The sequence below is a fragment of the Haematobia irritans genome, chromosome 2 (genome assembly GCF_050003625.1).
Source record: "Haematobia irritans isolate KBUSLIRL chromosome 2, ASM5000362v1, whole genome shotgun sequence".
Lineage (NCBI taxonomy): Eukaryota > Metazoa > Arthropoda > Insecta > Diptera > Muscidae > Haematobia > Haematobia irritans.
In genome coordinates this window covers 168263859-168284240 of record NC_134398.1, presented here as the reverse complement: position 1 = coordinate 168284240, position 20382 = coordinate 168263859, and the positions used below count along the sequence as shown (strand labels likewise).

The 20382-nt window shown below is 32.7% G+C and overlaps 1 protein-coding gene across 10 annotated transcripts in view; it reads right to left on the bottom strand.

The window, feature by feature from the left end:
• The window catches only part of LOC142226675 (ral GTPase-activating protein subunit beta), a 31676-nt gene extending 13287 nt beyond the window's left edge, over positions 1–18389 (bottom strand). For 3 of the 10 annotated variants that reach the window (XM_075296795.1, XM_075296793.1, XM_075296796.1), the window contains exons 1-9: positions 17779–18389; positions 17421–17640; positions 13739–14137; positions 13162–13422; positions 7984–8625; positions 2022–2135; positions 1816–1956; positions 1200–1743; positions 901–1133 (exon numbers count right to left, since the gene is read on the bottom strand). In XM_075296795.1, coding sequence (XP_075152910.1) covers positions 901–1133; positions 1200–1743; positions 1816–1956; positions 2022–2135; positions 7984–8625; positions 13162–13422; positions 13739–14137; positions 17421–17640; positions 17779–17970 — 2746 coding nt within the window. In that variant the 5' untranslated portion in view covers positions 17971–18389. The remainder of the gene's footprint in view (positions 1–900; positions 1134–1199; positions 1744–1815; positions 1957–2021; positions 2136–7983; positions 8626–13161; positions 13423–13738; positions 14138–17420; positions 17641–17778) is intronic. The other 7 variants (XM_075296799.1, XM_075296800.1, XM_075296801.1 and 4 more) reach the window with 5 other exon arrangements.
• Positions 18390–20382: the final 1993 nt, after the last annotated feature.

Below are 20382 nucleotides of genomic sequence, written 5' to 3'. Positions count from 1 at the left end.
TTCTTGTAATTTGGAAAATCGTCTTTTAAAGTTTTTGAAAAATCAATTCGACTAATCGTCTTTTGATATTGATCCTAATGGAAATTTTATTGTGACCAAAAATCACTACTCGAACTTAATAGATTAGTCGAATCTGAATTGACGTTAAAAATTGAATTTTCGATAAAAAAAAGTAAAAATAGAAAGTGGACTTTCATTCTTCTATTTTTCAAAAAATTATAAAAGTCGATTTTTTGACTGTCATTAATACACTTGCTTTCTTTCCGACTAGAGGTGTGCACGTGACACGAAATTGTCGTGACTCACAAAAATTTTCATGGCAACGGCGTGAGTGTGCGTGATTAACAAACCAAAATGTCGTGCGTGAGCGTGAATCACGAACGACACTTCGTGAGTGTGCGTGAGTAAAGATTTGCGCTCACGAAAATAATCCCGCTCACCAACATATAACGCTTAAGAGTTAAACTAATTTACAATTTTAGTGACACCTGGGATGTTAAGAGTGTAATAACGCTCTCGATTTTAATAATGCTCAAGTAAAATATTACTCACGTGCACACCTCTATTTCCGACCTAACGACACTTCAAAAGCTTCATACTCTAAACTTTTCATGGATTTAATAATTTTTTTTCTCCGGAGATTACACACAAGAAACAACAACACGATAAGCTATTATCGTGCTAACACTGCGGTATGCAGCAAATCTTTAAATTAGTAAAATTTTTCTCCAACATAGACTAGTAATTCATGGTGGAAAATTTATGGGTTTCGGACCGGATGAAATGAGAATAAGAAACCATTCATATTTGTTTGACAAAACTAACGATTTGTTGAAATTTTGAATTTTAGAACCACAATATTTAAGGCTTTGTAACAGACTGCTTCTTATTATATCTTACCCGAGCTGAGAATATTCGAATCAGTATTGCCATGACCTGGTGATGGAGAACCTCCATGTATGTTATGATGTTCAGCACCCAATGATTCGGAATCTTCAAAAGTCACGGCATCCTGAACTGTCAATAACAGTCCGCCCAGTAACATATGAGTATTTTGAGCATCTGTTTCAACTTGTAAGGCATTCATTAGAATATTGATCAAGCGAGGTTTTAATTGGATAAAAGTAATAATCCTGAAAACAAATTTTATTTTCCATAGGTTAAGTTTTCAAAAATTCTCACAATTGCATTAAACTTACTTTTCTGATGTTTCATTGGTTAAATCTCTAATGGGCAGTGTTTGAAAATGTAAAGGTAAAGTTAGAATCGACAATAAAATCTGTATGGCAGATCTTCGCAATTCGGTTTTATTGAATTGCATAGCCTGAGTTTTAATCTTCAAATCCTTGGCAGGCAAAACAATTTCCAAAGCAGCAATAAAAGAGGGCAACAATACATGAATACCATCCAGATCCAAACGAAATAGATCTGCAGAGTTTAGTAAAATATTTGCCAGCGTTTCATCACATTCCTTCGATTCGGTAATTTTCAAGCATTGCTGCAAAGCCATATAGAAACGAGCCAAATAAACGGGTAGTATCTCCTCGCCAGTCTTTTTGGCACAGAATATCTTACACAAAGTACCAATAGCCTCGGCGCGACCAGATTCATATTTATCTATGGTCAAAGTGGGTGGTAAACTTGATGGATCATTTAAGGAATTTGGTTGAGATAACGAAATACTACCCTTGCGATTTTCCATAATCATGGAAGAAGGCCGTTTACTGGCTTCGGAAGCTTGTTCTGAAATGAAAATGACGAAATTTAAAAAATATAGTCATTTGGCGAAATGCATTTAGCACAAAAAAGAAGTACTTTTGGTATTCATTAGCCAAGCATCACCTCCAATGTGGGCAGCCTCAAATAACCATTCTCCAAATAAATGTAATATACTATTACATTTAGGTCGAGCAGCCGCCAAGGGTGGTCTTTGTTCTGAACTCAATGATGGTAGTGCTAAAATAGACGGGACAATTTCATTAGAGCATATTCATAATTTCGTTGTAGAAACAATTACACACAATTTAAGCTACTGCTGGATGGGGGTCCAGATGTAGGTGTTAGTGGTGCTGGTGCAGCTGCACTCGATGATGATCTTGAAGTAGTTAAGCCAATAAGGGCTGATTTGCTTAAGCCTAAAAATGAATACGAACAAAATTAATTATTAACAAAACATGCAAATAACGTAGTGGGTAACCAAAGGTTTTAAAAACGTGTATGCTGTTATAGTAGAATTGCAGAGTTAGGAGAAGGTATCCGTATAGAAGATGTTGGAAAAAATGTACAAATAGACAGAGATAATTCAAAACTGTGTGACTACAATTAAACTATCCACAACATTTTTTATTATCAAAACAATATCAAAGAACGAAATCGTAAAAAGTTTCTATCATTTCTTAATTAACACAATTTTTTTCATTGATTATGCTTTCAATTTTAATCAATTTTTAATTGGAAATATTTTGATGAAATGGCAACCGACAACTGCTTTGGCAAATAAAGATATGAAAATATCTCGTGAATGGATGAAAAATACATTGAAAAACAAGTTCCAGTTAAAACGTAAGAAATTTTAAAAATTTTAGCACAAAAATATAGTTGTGTTAGCCTCCCTATATTCTCCTTCCTGCGATGCCTTTGTACATTAATTTAAAAACTAAATCTGCGTAACTTTCCTTATGATTTTTGTTTATTTATATATTAGTCTAACTATTATAACATACGCCGAGTAACCTGATTGTAGTAAATATTTATTTTTACACCAGTAAGGGATTTCCTACACCGACATTTTTAACAGATTAATATTGGATTCCCACATTCCAAAGTAAATGATTTACAATAATTCAAATTAAATGTTGTTTCACTAGGAGAGTGGTGTGTTAACTAGTTTAATACGCGAATAGAACTGATCTACCTCTACACAATATAAACCATTAAGCCGAATGGTAATGAAATAAATTATATTCTCATCAAGAGAACATAACTGATCTTTCTCTACACAATACAAACAATAAGAGTCATTTTAGAGAGTTTCCCCCAAAAGAAAGAGTAAGGTGACGTGTTTTTTATTCCATTATTGCCAAATAAGGTTTACGGTTGAACAAAAGACTGTTAAAATTTTGTCATTGGGATATAGGGAATTGAAAAGAAATGTTTAGTATGTTGAAAGTAGCACTTTGCATCAATTAACAAAATTGTGTTAAATACTATAAGTTAATGTACGCCTCGATAAATGGACTAAAAATAATTGAATTAAAATAAATTTTGCTTTTATTAAACCATTAAAAAAACTTAAAAGTAACGGAAGCTAGGCAACCGCTATCACTGGCATGCCGCCAAGCAATCCAACAGAAAATACTCAAACTGTGCAGTATATCTATATTGAAAATCTTCGCAATGTTTGCACACAGAAAGAAATTTCACGAATTTTTGTCCAATTAAAATCTTAACTGAGTTTTAAACAAGTATATACAGCAGTAAGTTCGGCCGGGCCGAATCTTAAATACCCACCACCATGAACCAAATATTAGGGGTTCCTTTGAAATTTCAGGAGGGCTTGAGGACTTGAGGACACTTCCCGAAGATAAATTTAAAGATTTCACCTATGAGGACTATATCAGATTCTGGATTTATAAGAACCATTTTTGTTTGAGTTTTAGAGGAATCATTAACATCTCCTGTAAGTGTGCAAGAAAATTACAAAATAACGTTTTGATTTGAAATCTTAAATCTGTAGAAGTAAAATCTGGAAATTTTACATTGAGTTTCAAGCAATTTTCATGATAAGTGCGCTTTCTACACCCTCAAGAAGTGAAGTCGGTCTATATGGAGGCATTACCAAATGGACCGATAAAAACTTAATCCGATACACGTTTTTGTGAGCCTAAAATACCAGAATATTTACAATTTAAGGCAAATCAGATAAAAACTACGGTTTCTAGAAACCCAAGGAGTTAAATCGGGAGATCGTTTTTATGGGGGCTATACTAAAATATGGACCGATACTCACCGTTTTCGGCATGCCTCTTTATGACCCGAAAATACCTCTAGATTTCCAATTTCAGGCAAATAGGATAAAAACTTCGGATTCTAGAAGCCCAAGAAGTAAAATCAGGAAATCGGTCTATATGGAGGCTATACGAAAATATGGACCGATACTCACCATTTTCGGCACACCTCTTTATGGTCCTAAAATATCTCTAGATTTCCAATTTCAGACAAATTGGATAAAAACTACGGTTTCTATAAACCCAAGACCCCAAATCGGGAGGTCGTTTTATATGGGGACCATACCAAACCATGGACCGATACTCACAATTTTTGGCGCACGTATTTGTGGTCCTACAATACCTCTAGATTTCCAATTTCAGGTAAATTGAATAAAAACTGCGGTTTCTATAAGCCCAAGAGTAAAATCGGGAGATCGGTCTATATGGGGGCTATACCAAAATATGGACCGATACTCACAATTTTTGGCACACATAATTGTGGTCCTACAATACCTCTAGATTTCCAATTTCAGGCAAATAAGATAAAAACTTCGGATTCTAGAAGCCAAAGAAGTAAAATCGGGAAATCGGTCTATATGGGGGCTATACCAAAATATGGACCGATACTCACCATTTTCGGCACACCTCTTTATGGTCCTAAAATACCTCTAGATTTCCAATTTCAGACAAATTGGAAAAAAACTACGGTTTCTATAAGCCCAAACCCCAAATCGGGAGATAGGTCTATATGGGGGCTATACCAAAATATGGACCGATACTCACAATTTTTGGCACACGTATTTGTGGTCCTACAATACCTCTAGATTTCCAATTTCAGGTAAATCGAATAAAAACTGCGGTTTCTATAAGCCCAAGAAGTAAAATCGGGAGATAGGTCTATATGGGGGCTATACCAAAATATGGACCGATACTCACAATTTTTGGCACACGTATTTGTGGTCCTACAATACCTCTAGATTTCCAATTTCAGGTAAATTGAATAAAAACTGCGGTTTCTATAAGCCCAAGAAGTAAAATCGGGAGATCGGTCTATATGGGGGCTATACCAAAACATGGACCGATACTCACTATTTTTGGCACACCTCTTTATGGTCATAAAATACCTCTAGATTTCAAATTTCAGGCAAATTGGATAAGAACTACGATTTCTATAAACCCAAGACCCCAAATCAGGAGGTCGGTTTATATGGGGACTATATCAAAACCTGGACCGATATAGCCCATCTTCGAACTTGACCTGCCTGCAGACAAAAGACGAGTTTGTGCAAAATTTCAGCACGATTGCTTCATTATTGAAGACTGTAGCGTGATTACAACAGACAGACAGACGGACAGACGGACATCGTTATATCGTCTTAGAATTTCTCCCTGATCAAGAATATATATACTTTATATAGTCGGAAATCGATATTTCGATGTGTTACAAACGGAATGACAAACTTATTATATCCCCGTCACCATTATATGGTGGTGGGTATAAAAATATTCAATTAGAAATTTAATAGATGCAACTAATTTTTAATAGAAACAAAAATTAATAGTATCAGTTGATTTTTTAAATGGATCAATTATTTTTTAATTGACTTTCAATTAGTTTTGAAAATTGATACTACCATTTCTGTGCTTGAAGACATTTCAATTAAAAAATTAATTGGATCAATTAATTTCGTGATTGAATCAGGAATCAAATTTTGTGTGCATGTAGAAGTCAAATCGCCTATGGCAAGAGGTGTAAGTGCAATACCTCCAGGTCAATCTGACTTACGATCTCTCTACGCAAACCCCTATTCCCTATTCTGCCTTAAGAAAATAATTGCCGATTTATAAGAATGACATTTACTGCTGCCTAGGACTAAGAAGAGGTACAGACAGAAGGGAACGATACATAAAATCCCAACATTTTCTCAAACTTAAATCCTACTGGAATTACGGTTGCCACAATTGGTCGAATTCTACCAAAAATGGTAGATTTGTACAATTCTTGATGTCTTGGTATATTTTAATTTTGACAAAATTTTCTATAGAAATAAAATTTGGACAAAATTTTCTATAGAAATAAAATTTTAACAAAATTTTCTATAGAAATAAAATTTTGACAAAATTTTCTATAGAAATAAAATTTTGACAAAATTTTCTATAGAAATAAAATTTTGACAAAATTTTCTATAGAAATAAAATTTTGACAAAATTTTCTATAGAAATAAAATTTTGACAAAATTTTCTATAGAAATAAAATTTTGACAAAATTTTCTATAGAAATAAAATTTTGACAAAATTTTCTATAGAAATAAAATTTTGACAAAATTTTCTATAGAAATAAAATTTTGACAAAATTTTCTATAGAAATAAAATTTTGACAAAATTTTCTATAGAAATAAAATTTTGACAAAATTTTCTATAGAAATAAAATTTTGACAAAATTTTCTATAGAAATAAAATTTTGACAAAGTTTTCTATAGAAATAAAATTTTGACAAAATTTTCTATAGAAATAAAATTTTGACAAAATTTTCTATAGAAATAAAATTTTGACATTTTTTATAAACTCATTTTTTTTTTAATTTTTGCGATACTGATACACTCCAGACGGTAAGCGACCGCGAGATTATTGAATCAGTGTTTTAAGGTTTTTAAGGAAAATCCGAAGGATTTGCAGTGTATTAATCGTAATATGGAAACATAAGGGTGTTGTCAATGTGGAATAGCAGTGGAAGGGTACAGGGCTGTACTATGCCGAATTATGGGGACAATTTCACCGTAGTCTTGAAAAATAGTGATCTCGAATCTCGCACGGTATTAAAATTCCCTCTTCTGCACATTTCACGAGTAAAACAGACAAGTTGCATCAATGTTGTCTTAATCGCTTCCAGTTGTAGACATCATTATAATCCCTACTATTGCTCACTTGTTGCAATTTATGTTTCACTTAATTTAATCCCTTCGAATTGGCTTGTTAATTAATAATCATCGCTGTATACTATCAAAACGACATAACAATTAAAATGATACATTTTCATGGCTGAATGCAATTTAATACAATGGATATTACTTTGATGGCCAAATGTTTTTGTTATGTCAATAAACAAATGGGAACTACTTAAAATTCATTGTTATCACATTAAATAGTACTCAAAACTCACATATTGAGATTTATGTATAGATCTAAAGTATTTCAGTTCTCAAGAGATTTTTGCAAAAACATTGAACTTGTTTTATAGCACTAACGTAACTAAGCCACAAATAATATAATATTCATTCAATTCACCTTGATTTCGTATTTTTTCTGTTGAAAACAAAACAAAAAAACACTTAATTACACTTATATTCACAAAGAGAAGTTATTTAAATTTTAGTACCTATAATAATTATCAGTATTGGAGCGTGACTTTAAAATGCAACCGAAATTATACCTATTCAAAACCGTTCTGACTAATTACGGATACCTTCTTCTCCTCGTGGCCTGCTATATTGAAATGAAACAAATACAATCACAAAAAAACGAAACAAAATGCGTGCATATTGAAAATAAAAAATGATGATTAGTGTTAACAAAAACTTTAATAAATGTGGGGCGTCAATTGTTTTTAAGATAACGAAGGAAACACATCATTTTAAGGGTATATATTCCAAAAAAAGAATAAAAAATTAAAAAAATAATATAAATGTTATATAAAAAATACAAAAATAATTCTATGTATTATTAAAAAGAATTATTTACAAAAATGTTGTTTATCTAAAGCGAAGAATTATAAAATAACGAGAATTTTAGTGTACTTCAATTTAAGCCGACAATTACAACGGAAGGCAATATATGGAATTATTTGAGTGAATAATTAAAACTATAAATTTGTAGTATTAAATATTAAGCCGAAAATTAAAAAGAACGCAATTAATTATCCACTATAGGGGATACAACATAAAAATGTAAATCAATTAGAAAGTGTAAATCAATTAAAATATTGCCAATCTCGCACCCTTTTGTTGTGTCAAGTTAGGAGCTACACTAAAACTTTTGGCCAAACGTCTTTGCAATGGAGGCGTTGGAGAATGTGGCAAATTTTGCTGGTACTGATGCAGCTGTTGTTGATCTTGGCCACTGGCACTTGCAGAAGGTAAACCAAATGATATAGAGCCTAGAACTCCAGCCGATTGGCTACCGCTGGCCGGTGTTGAAGTATTTGTTTGGGCATTTGCCATTGCCGTTCCTATTGTCAGCGGTGGTACATTGCTATTGGCCGTATTAGCAGTATTTTGATTCTGATGATGATGATGATTGTGGTGGTGATGATGGTGACCCATTAAAGCATTTAGAGCCGAACTAGCAGATCCACTTATGAAATTGTGTAAATGTGATGTTTGTGTATGTTGTTGTTGTTGTTGTGACTGTTGAGCTGTTGCCGTATTATTTGTTGTTGTCTGTTGGCCAGCTCCAGAATTGCCACTGTTTAAGTGTATACTAATACTTCCATGATGATGATGAAAGAAACTATGGTGATGATGATGTGACATATTACTCGTACCATTACTACTCATTGTAGCTTCATTTAAGGCTAAACGTATATCCATTAAATTGGTTATACCATCTTCGGTTGAACGCTGTGGTGCTACGTAAATACCTAATTTTTGTATTTTAAGGAAGTATTTTGGTTTTTTTGTACAGAATATTTTATGGATTCAGGAATGTATTATGTTCATAATAGAGAAAAGCAGAAATAATAGAAAGTAATGGAAAGAATAGTTAAGTTTTTTAAGTATAGTATGTATGATGGACTAACAATAATTACAAAGAAATCTTATAGACATAACCATGAATTATAGTAACACTGTTCAACGAATATGGAATGAATTGTAAATATAAATGAAATATTATCATTTTACTTCCCGATTCCTTCTTTATTAAAAGGAAAATATTTTCTACATTAATATGCATTATTATCAATTTACTGTACTAGGGATAACGCATGGAGGATTTCTCTCCGGTCAGCTGTGAATTCTTATTCTAACTATGTAATAGGGTAGCATCAGGCTGGGCGTATTACAAAGAACTACAGAACTTAGACTACACACAAAACAACGTAAAAAGCTACATTTCCCACTATCCTACTGGATCGAGTGGAATGGGAGCTTTCTTCCCAAGCTAACACGATCCTAAATTCTCGAATGAAATGCGAAAAAAACGTCAATGAGAGGGCAAGAAACGTCTTACGTGCTATCAGATGACATATCAGTGTTGCAGCTCTTTGGTGTTGTTTGTAATTACTAGTTTTTCAGGAAAAAAACATACTCCATATGGGATTTTGGACATCCTTGGACAGAGTTGAAAACCCTATGTCAGCCCGTACCGTAGACCCGACTGCTGTGATGGTTGCCAGCATGTGGTAGTCTTGTGGTAGTCTTATGTGATGCCTGCTTTAAAAATAAAGCTCTACAATCGAAAATATCAAGCGTACAAAGGGCCGAGCCAATTCTGATTACCGAACCACGCATCAAGCTGCACAAATTGTGCTCCCGGGCCTCCACACCCTAGAGTCACTAATTCGGTTCCAGACCTTAATGACTGATTTGTGGTCTACGGGATCAGGGTCGCGGCGGCCACTTCTGCGAAAATCTACCTTTAAAAAATCTATAAGCTAAACGATAAATGTTGCATAGATGGTAGCTATCAATAGCTTCATAGTAGCTATTAGAACCTGCTACTATGAAGCTATTGACGATTTCAGAAGAGCTTTATAGATCACATAAGAAATCAAATAGTCTGCATGGCTCCCAACCGATGAGCTACAACATTGGCCTACTTTATAATGATTCCGATGGGGATCTAGTTGAAGAACCCCCTACCACAATATAGTATGGCAGTGCCATTGCAGACTATATGAAGTGAATTCAGATTTGTCTTCGATAACGATAAATCGATAGATGTGTCATCGATCACATAAAGTAGATGCAGTACCCTTTAGGTCGAAGAACAAACGCTATGGTGTGACCACCTGTCGAATTTGTCACAAACTTGGATAGCGAAGTCGGATACAAGTATAGGCGATTAGGAGGAATGTTTAGCATGAGTATTGTACCTTAATATAAAACGCCGTTCTGCCTCGGCTATAAAAAGGAGATCCCTTGCACTCAGTAATATGTTAAAGGAGAAGTTCACCTCACAATGGACTGAATAGTCTAAGAGATCCTGAAATAACGGGCTGCCACTATACAGAACCTAACTACACAGAAAAAAATATCACCAAAATATTTCCAATTAAAAAGTTAATTGAAGTTGAAAATTTTTTTAATTAATAAATTAATTGATACAATTAACTTTTTAATCATGATAGAAACATTAAGTTAATTAAGTCAATGATTGAAAATTTTAACAATTTTAATTAAAAAATTAATTGATACAATTAACTTTTTAATCAAATTCGGAAGACTAATTCAGTTAAAAAGTGCTGATTTTTTTTTTAATTAAAAATGTATTTCAAACAAACATTTGTTAATCCAAATAAAAACTCTAAGCCAATTCAGAAAGTAATTAAAAATAGTTTAAAATAAATTAATTGAGTTTTGCAATCAACATCAATTAAATTTTTAATTGAATCAATTAAAAAAGTAATTGAAATTTGCTAAAAAATCAATTAATTTTTTAATCAAGAATTTTTTCTATGCCCAATTAAAACTGTGATTGATACTATAATTTTCGTGATTGAAGACATTTCAATTAAAAAATTAATTGGATCAATTAATTTGGTGATTGAATCAGAAAAAAATTTTTTTGTGTGTAGGGTTTTCTTTTTCCGGGACTTTTTCCATTCGCGGGAAAGCGGGAATTTCTTTAAAATTTCTTGGGATCCCGCTCAAAGAAAAACTTCCTGTGATATGGTAGTACTTTTAGACATTTGAAAAATTAAAAATGGCCGAAGGAGTATATGGTATGGGGCTATGTGGAAAACCAAGCATTTATTTCATTTGAAAATTCTACATCAGACAGAAAATTTCACCAAAAGAGTCAACATGTCAATGAATTATTAAAACCGAAATATCTTGTAATAAAATACAATTTTGTGATTCCTGTGATATGGTAGTACTTTTAGACATTTGAAAAATTAAAAATGGCCGAAGGAGTATATGGTATGGGGCTATGTGGAAAACCAAGCATTTATTTCATTTGAAAATTCTACATCAGACAGAAAATTTCACCAAAAGAGTCAACATGTCAATGAATTATTAAAACCGAAATATATTGTAATAAAATACAATTTTGTATTGGTTAGGACTGTCTCGGTATATTTTTCATTCATGTCAAAGGAACAAAAGATGTATTTTTTTGAACAATTACAAAATTTTTGGGTATTAAAAAAATATCCAAACGGAGTCAGATGTAATGACGACTTGAACATTAGTTTTATAGAATTGAAGGTATTTAATATTAATTAAAATTGACTAAAAATAGGTGTTATATAGTCCATCGAAATGGAGGTTCATTGAGGTATCACTACAATAACTCAGGACGGTAAACCTTCATTTAAAAATATTTGGAGCCCGTTACAATCTGGGCTAGGTTAACATAGGTTAGGTGGCAGCCCGATGTATCAGGCTCACTTAGACTATTCAGGCCATTGTGATACCACATTGGTGAACTTCTCTCTTATCACTGAGTGCTGCCCGATTCTATGTTAAGCACAATGACAAGGGACCGCCTTTTTATAGCCGAGTCCGAACGGCGTTCCACATTGCAGTGAAACCACTTAGAGAAGCTTTGAAACCCTCAGAAATATCACCAGCATTACTGAGGTGGGATAATCCACCGCTGAAAAACTTTTTGGTGTTTGGTCGAAGCAGGAATCGAACCCACGACCTTGTGTATGCAAGGCGGGCATGCTAACCATTGCACCACGGTGGCTCCCATCTGGACTAGGACCCAACTCTATGTATGTCGGACAAATTATTGCATAGTGAGATATTGAAATTGTAAAATACAATTTATTATTAACCAAAGCAAAAAAATTAATTATTTTATGTATTCCTCTCTACTAAGTCTTATTTAATCCAGCGGTACTAAAAATGATTTTTTGTAGCATAGTTGGTAATATTTCATACAAAATACTGTGAAAAAAAATCCCGGGAATTCCCGCACATAGTTCCCAGGAAAGCGGGAGCAAAAATGTGGGAAAATCCCGGGAATTCACGGGAACACGATCCCAGGAAAAAAAACCCTAAACCTAACGTAAGTCATTCTCACAGCTACGGGTCCGATCATCACATTGGCCCGGTCATCGATATGCTCCACCATGCTGATTGGTTCATATCCCAAGGGCCCCACTTCATTTGCTTCCATCCCACTCAATTTACTGTTCCTACGTAACATTTCTACGAGAGTATAGTTATACTGACTATGTGGAATGATGTTTACCAGTAATGATTCATATTGGTTAAATTGACTGATATGAACATAACACACCTACTTTGCAGTAAGCAGGTTGTTGTGTTGAGAACAGTCTTCGATGACTACAAGCTACGAGATAGCTGCCAATTGGCATCATCAATGTTTTAAAGAGGTATGAGAAGGAAAGCTCTTTAGAACCGAATTTTGAATAAAACCTATGAAACTTTAATCTTAAATGCTTTTAACCGTTTTGTGCTGCTTTTCGTTAACTTATGCAAAAAACTGTTTCTCGTAGTTTTTCTTTATTACAAACGTGACATCTTAATAGAATAAAGTTGACAAATTTTATAGCGAATTTTACTTTTATGCCACTTTTTAAACTTTATCAATAGTAAATCTGCATACAAATTGTTTTATAAAATCATAAGACATCGGCGAAACCCAGTTGGTTTTTTGGGTTCATGTAAATATCACAAAATAATTTATAAAAATAATTCATAATTTCGCCTATACATGAACCTGATTTATAAATTGTATAGATAATTTACTTAACATTTAGTGACAAAAATTTGGTCTTTGCATAAATCTGTTTCTAATCTAAACTAAATAAAATTGTATATAAATAATTTAATTTTTCAACGAGTACTGAGTTACATTAAATAATATACGTTTCAAAAGCTTTCACAAAACTCCTACGAATATTTTCCTAATGATTTTGAAAAACAATATTGACGACCACTTATATGATTTTAATGCAGGATGAATCGATGGAACTTACCTAAGAAAGCATCTACTTGATTTGATATGCCTTTTATAGCTTTCAAGAATATCAAAGGAAGAGCCTGGAGACAGGGATGTTGATACGTTTCAGCTCCTTTATCATGTGTCAATGCCCACTGGACAAAATGTGAAGATTTACTAATGATATGTGGTGAACATAGAGCTGTTGGATTGCCAATGGTACGCAAAAATCTATACCAAGTTTGGGCAACACAATCATTGGTCATACCAGCTGGAATCAATTGGGCATCCTCATCAGCTAATGGAGTATAAGATAAATACATTAAAATATTAACAAAAAATATTTTAATAATTTTCACATTCAATAGTACACTGAAAAAAATATTTTGTTGTCTTCAATCACGAAATTTATTGATTTAATCATCACCTAAGTCAATTAATTGTTCCTATTGTTCCAATTAAAAAATGAATTGATACAATTAAATTGTGTGATTGATTTTTGATGCATGAAAAAATACGTTGAACCAAGTAAATTTTTAATTGTGTATTTTTTTTAATTCAATTAATATTTAAATGAAAAAATTGAAATAACACTTCTTTCTATCCATACTCACATATTTTCAATTCGGGAAATGCTGGTCCATATGTAAACTCTAAAAGTCGTGCTGTTAGAGCCAAATTGACCCGGTTCCATTGATCTACTAGAGCCACACGATGCCTCCACATGGCACATGACTCTTGCAAAGTCTTCCAAAGCGAAGGCGAGGGAAAACATCGAACACATGCCAAAAGCCAAACTTCAAATAATACTTGTAGAACTCTTTCGCACAATTGATCTCCTACATCATCTTTGATTGTAGGTGGTGCTAATAGTATTTCATTTATAGCCAATAAAAATAATAGTAACGATTCCCAAGTTTCTCGGTCCATAGTTTGAGATATTTGTGCTGTTTGTTGTAAAGTTCTTAGAACTCGATGACATAGAACAGCTTGACGATTTATTGTATCAATGCCTTGAAAGAGGTATGAGATATTTGAATAAAAAAAAACATAGAAAATTATGCTAAATAAATGTGATATTTTCGATGTGTTTAGCATTTAGCAAAACCTACCAAGCTCTTTGTGATATATAAATGGCAAGACTTGAAAGGAAAATGAGTGGAAATTTTTTTGTTACATATTTTGTTGATTCTATATACAATTTGGTCATTTTTATACCCTCCAACCAAGGACTGATTACATATTTAGTTGATTTTATATACAATTTGGTCATTTTTATACCCTCCAAGGTTAAAGTTAAAGTGTCAGCCCGATTAAGTTTCAGACTTACTTAGACTATTCAGTCCATTGTGTGTGTGTCCAATCAAGGACTCATTAATAAATCCAAAATCGAGCTTAATCCAAAATCGACTTCTGAACCAAACAGTCTTGTTGGAATCAGAAGAAAAATGTCAACTCATCAACTTTCAATAATCACAGAAGTAGTTTACGTTAGGCATAGTGGCAGCGCGTTATTACATGCATCTTACTTAAACTATTCAGTCAATCACAATGGACTAAGATTTTAACTTCTCTCTTATCACTGAGTATTGTGATTAACTCTCGTCTTAATCTCAGAAGTCCAAAGTCGACCTCTCTTAAATTGTTAAAGCTAAAAATTTAGAAAGTTGAAATTCCTTTGCAATAAAATTTGGAAAGACCAAAAGCGAGAAAATTCAAGTATTCCAAGTTATTATTTGAGTCTGATCACAATTCCTCCAAACAGTGTTGCCAGTATTGGGAATTTTTCCCCAAATTGGGGATATTTTTTCGTGAATGGGGACGAAATTTCTGAGTTGGGGACTTTGGACTTGGTGGGGAATTTCCTGAAATTTGGGGATTTTTGTGAGGATTTTTTCGAGACATTGGTTTAATCTGTTTTTAACAACATATTATTTCAATAGGAAATTCTGGCAACATTCTATTTCTATAGACAATTTTGCCAAATTTTATTTCTATAGAAAATTCTGTAAAAATTTTATTTCTATAGAAAATTTGTCAAAATTTTATTTCTATAGAAAAGTTTACTTCTATCAAAAATTTTGTCAAAATTTTACTTCTATAAAAAATTTTGTCAAAATTTTATTTTTATAGAAAATTTTGTCAAAATTTTATTTCTATCGAAAATTTTGTCAAAATTTTATTTCTATAAAAAATTTTGTCAAAATTTTATTTCTATAGAAAATTTTGTCCAAATTTTATTTCTATAGAAAATATTGTCAAAATTTTATTTCTATGGAAAATTTTGTCAAAATTATATTCCTATAGAAATTTTTGTCAAAATTTTATTTCATAGAAAATTTTGTCAAAATTTTATTTCTATAGAACATTTTATCAAAAATTTTCTATTTTTATTTCTCAATCAATTCAATGTCAAAATTTTAATTCTATAGGAAATTTTGTCAAAATTTTAATTCTATAAAAAATTTTGTCAAAATTTTATTTTTATAGAAAATTTTGTCAAAATTTTATTTCTATAGAAAATTTTCTCAAAATTTTATTTCTATAGAAAATTCTGTAAAAATTTTATTTCTATAGAAAATTTGTCAAAATTCTATTTCTATAGTAAAATTTGTCAAAATTTTATTTCTAAAAAAAAAATTTCAAAATTTTATTTCTATAGAAAAGTTTACTTCTATAAAAAATTTCGTCAAATTTTTTTTTCTATAGAAAATTTTCTCAAAATTTTATTTCTATAAAAAATGTTGTCAAAATTTTATTTCTATAGAAAATTTTGTCAAAATTTTATTTCTATAGATAATATTGTCAAAATTTTATTTCTATGGAAAATTTTGTCAAAATTATATTCCTATAGAAATTTTTGTCAAAATTATATTTCTATAGAAAATGTTGTCAAAATTTTTATTTTTATATTGAGGATTTTTATGAGAAATTTAAATTTAAATTGGGGATTTTTGGGGAGTTCACCAATGTGGTATCACAATGGGCTGAATAGTCTAAGTGAGCCTGATACATCGGGCTGCCACCTAACCTATATTGGGGATTTTTATGAGGAATTTAAATTTAAATTTAAATTGGGGATTTTTGGGGAGGAAAACCTCATAATTTGGGAACAAGAGCCAGAAAAATACATGGGTACACTGCCTCCAACCGATATGAAGAATACTTCCTCTTGATAGTCAAGCCGAATATAATCGCAACAAATCGATTTTTGATGGTAAACAAAATTAATTAATCGTCCCTTAATACAAAAGTCGAAAGGTCAGATTTGAACAGAAACAGGACTGTAATGTAAACTTTTTATGGTCACTCCGGCAGTAGGAATAAAGGATACAGTTTAGTTGTAGTAGTAGATTTGCTTGTAATAATTCATTAATGGGACAAATATGTATTGCAAAGTTGCTCATAACTGTTTGGTAAAATCTTCAACAGTTTAAGAGCTGTAGTCGAAAAACGGAAATAAAAGTGGTAATTTGATCGACATTTTTGCGATTTTGAGCATGAAGATGAAAATCTTCCGAACTAATATATTCAGCATTATTGTTGTCCGACCTACAACTTTGTTGAATATCCCAAAAATAAATTCACAGCCTTTTTCGAGCTATGGCCATACGAAAATTGCAAAAAAATGCTTAAAATCAAAATTTGGCGACAAAACCTAAGAAGCTCATAAAAGACGATCTAGTATCGACTTCTCGACTTATCTGGCGAATCGATTGAAACGAATGTCAAAAATGTCGATTGTTCGAATTAAAAAATTGGAAAAAGTTGACGTCGACTTTTTTAATCTTAACACACATGTTATGCTGCTCAGGCCTGGGGTAAAGATTGTGGTTCCTTAGCTTTGAACTAAATGTTGTATTGGCGATCAATTTTTGGTTATTCCATCATAATTACGTTGCTTATTTGGACAAGTGAAAATAGATCCGCATAAATAGATGACCGTCTTGCATGTAGTCTCCGCAAATTTTAAGCCCAGTTTGTTTATAAGGAAGGATATGTACAAAAAATATAATAACGACGTAATTTTATTTTTTGTCCAAACTCCATAGTACACTTCGGAAATCCTCAACTCCTATTAATTTTTGTTTTCTCTACAATCACATTAGTCATATTTTTAATAGTGACAATTTAATAAGATTTTATTATATGCATCTTGATGGAGGAGGGTATATGACATTCGACTAGGCCGAATTATAATGGACTTTTTTCTTGTATAGCATACAGGAGCTTTGGCTATTTTTATGCATTATAACTACAATGAAAATGCCTTTAACTAAGGAACTTCAAACTTACTTTCTCCATGTCGTGGGACAAATAAATTATGAAAATGATTAATTATCTTTCGACAGTACATGTTAGCATCTTCACATATTGGTTTGGGAACACTTATTTTGGCTTGTGGATGCAAAGCTGTCATCCACTCACAATATACGTTAACACAATCCTTGATAGTTTCATGCTCTTGCAATGGTAAGGATAGACCAAAGCAAATAACGTCCATACACCAATTGACCTATAAAAATAGAATTTGATTAAAATAAAATATATATTTTTATATATGTGCGACCTTTAGAATTCAACCACAATACATTCTGCTGTTGCAGCCACAATTCACCAGCCCATGACTCAATAAGTACGTATCGCTACTTACCTCTTCATCCTTCACCAAATGGCTTGGTTCGGCATTCTGAGTAATGCCCAAGTTTGTGGCCAATTGTTTAACCACTGACACCGCTACCTCACGTCCCGAGCTAGCTGGGAATTTATTCAAAACACTACAGCTTTGGGCCCCACAGCTATTCGCTGTTATTTGGGCAGAGAGAGAAACCCATTCACCATACATTTTTCCGGCATACGTTTTAGAGAATCTTTTTTTACTTGGTAATTATTTCTTCAACCTCGATGATGAATTATTTGTTTATATTTTGGATCTCGTTGTTTATAGCGGTAATTTGTAGCAATAACAAAAAAAAAACAGAATACTACGGCATCCGTCATTAATCACATACATATGTATGTGGGGCGAGAATACACAAATACACACATTCTCGGTGAAAATTTTTGCGATTTTGAAGTCACTTATTTTTAACGAAATTCATAGTCCACCTCCTGAACTTTGTAACATCCATAGATTTGACACTTTTTAATGTTTTCGAATAGTTTTTTGATTGAAAAAAGGAAATTGTTGGCAGAAATTGGGAAAAAATTAACACCTGCTCCACTAAAAAATCGTTTCTTGCCTTTCTCTCACTTCATTTAAACGTCAAATGTTTTACCTTGCCACACGGTTGTACATGCCAGTATATTATGTTAGAGATGACATAGTCACACAATAAAAGTACCAAATCTAAGTTCCAGTAAGTACGCCATCTATCGATTGGTTTTATAGATGCCTTAAGGCCGCTTCTAAGTTTGGCATATCGTTTTTATTTTGATCTTGCCGTTTTGTTTTCCACATAAAAAAGTAAACATATAATTTTAATTCGCTAAATCGAATGTTTAAAGTCTTCCAATTGCTAAACTTTTTTGAATTAATGAATGTAGATATCAAAGGCCAGATTTTTTTCACTCAAGATTTGATAAATATAAAATCGTTGTGTATTTATTTTTGCATTTAACATAGTAACCACCTTTAAGGCCAGTACTAAGTTCGAGTTTCATAATGAAAAAAAAACATAGTTATAACGCCATCTAGAGGTGGGTAGCCAATTGCAGAAGTGGTGATCTCCACAATACAACGCCATATTGATGTATAGGTTTAACCATTTTTACGCTATTGTCTTTTTGCAACAGAATAAGACCAATGCGACTTTCTTAAATCCAGCTATTCAATTTATTAATTAATGGGTACATTAATGTACCCATTCGCCAGTAATCTGACAATTTTTTTTTGACTGATAGTACCATATCGTATATATATATTCCGCTATTTTTACGCTTTATTTTTGAGTAGGGCACAGGACTGTTTATAGAATCATTCCGAAAATAACCTTGGAATGTTTACATGCCTAAACTCGCTACTAACATGTTGGCTGATAAGTCCCCAGTCTGACCAACCTTCAAATGATTCGTGTCAAAATTTGACGTATGTAAGTCAATTTATTTGTGAGATAGAGAGTCTTTTGTGAAACAACTTTTGTTATGGTAAAAAAAATTGAAAAAGAGGAATTTCGTGTTTTGATAAAATACTGTTTTCTGAAGGGGAAAAATACGGTGGAAGCAAAAACTTGGCTTGATAATAAGTTTCCGGACTCTGCCCCAGGGAAATCAACAATAATTGATTGGTATGCAAAATTCAAGCGTGGGGAAATGAGCACGGAGGACGGTGGACGCCCGAAAGAAGTGGTTACCGACAAAAACATCAAAAAATCCACAAAATGATTTTGAATACCGTAAAATGAAGTTGATCGAGATAGCAGAGACCTTAAAGATATCTAAGGAACGTGTTGGTCATATTATTCATCAATATTTGGATATGCGGAAGCTCTGTGCAAAATGGGTGCTGCGCGAGGTCACATTTGACCAAAAACAACGTGTTGATGATTCTGAGCGGTGTTTGCAGCTGTTAACTCGTAATACACCCGAGTTTTTCCATCGATATGTCACAATGGATGTAACATGGCTCCATCACTACACTCCTGAGTCCAATCGACTGTCGGCTGAGTGGACAGCGACCAGTGAACCGTCTCCGAAGCGTGGAAAGACTCAAAAGTCCGCTGGCAAAGTAATGGGCTCTCTTTTTTGGGATGCGCATGGAATAATTTTTATCGATTATCTTGAGAAGGGAAAAACCATCAACAGTGACTATTATATGGCGTTATTGGAGCGTTTGAAGGTCGAAATCGCGGTAAAACGGCCCCATATGAAGAAGAAAAAAAGTGTTGTTCCACCAAGACAACGCACCGTGCCACAAGTCATTGAGAACGATGGCAAAAATTCATGAATTGGGCTTCGAATTGCTTCCCCACCCACCGTATTCTCCAGATCTGGCCCCAGCGACTTTTTCTTGTTCTCAGACCTCAAAAGGATGCTCGCAGGGAAAAAATTTGTGAATAAATCTACTTTAGCACAATTTGTTAAAAATAAACAACATTTTTTTGAGTGTAGGAGAAGGGATTTCAAATCGAATTTTCGAGATATCGACATCTGAAAATCGGTATTTTCCTTTATATTTTTCTTAATTCTGACCGCAATTTTTCATGAAATGAATAAAATTCCGTGTTTTTTGCGTAAAAATAGTACATTTTAAGCAGAA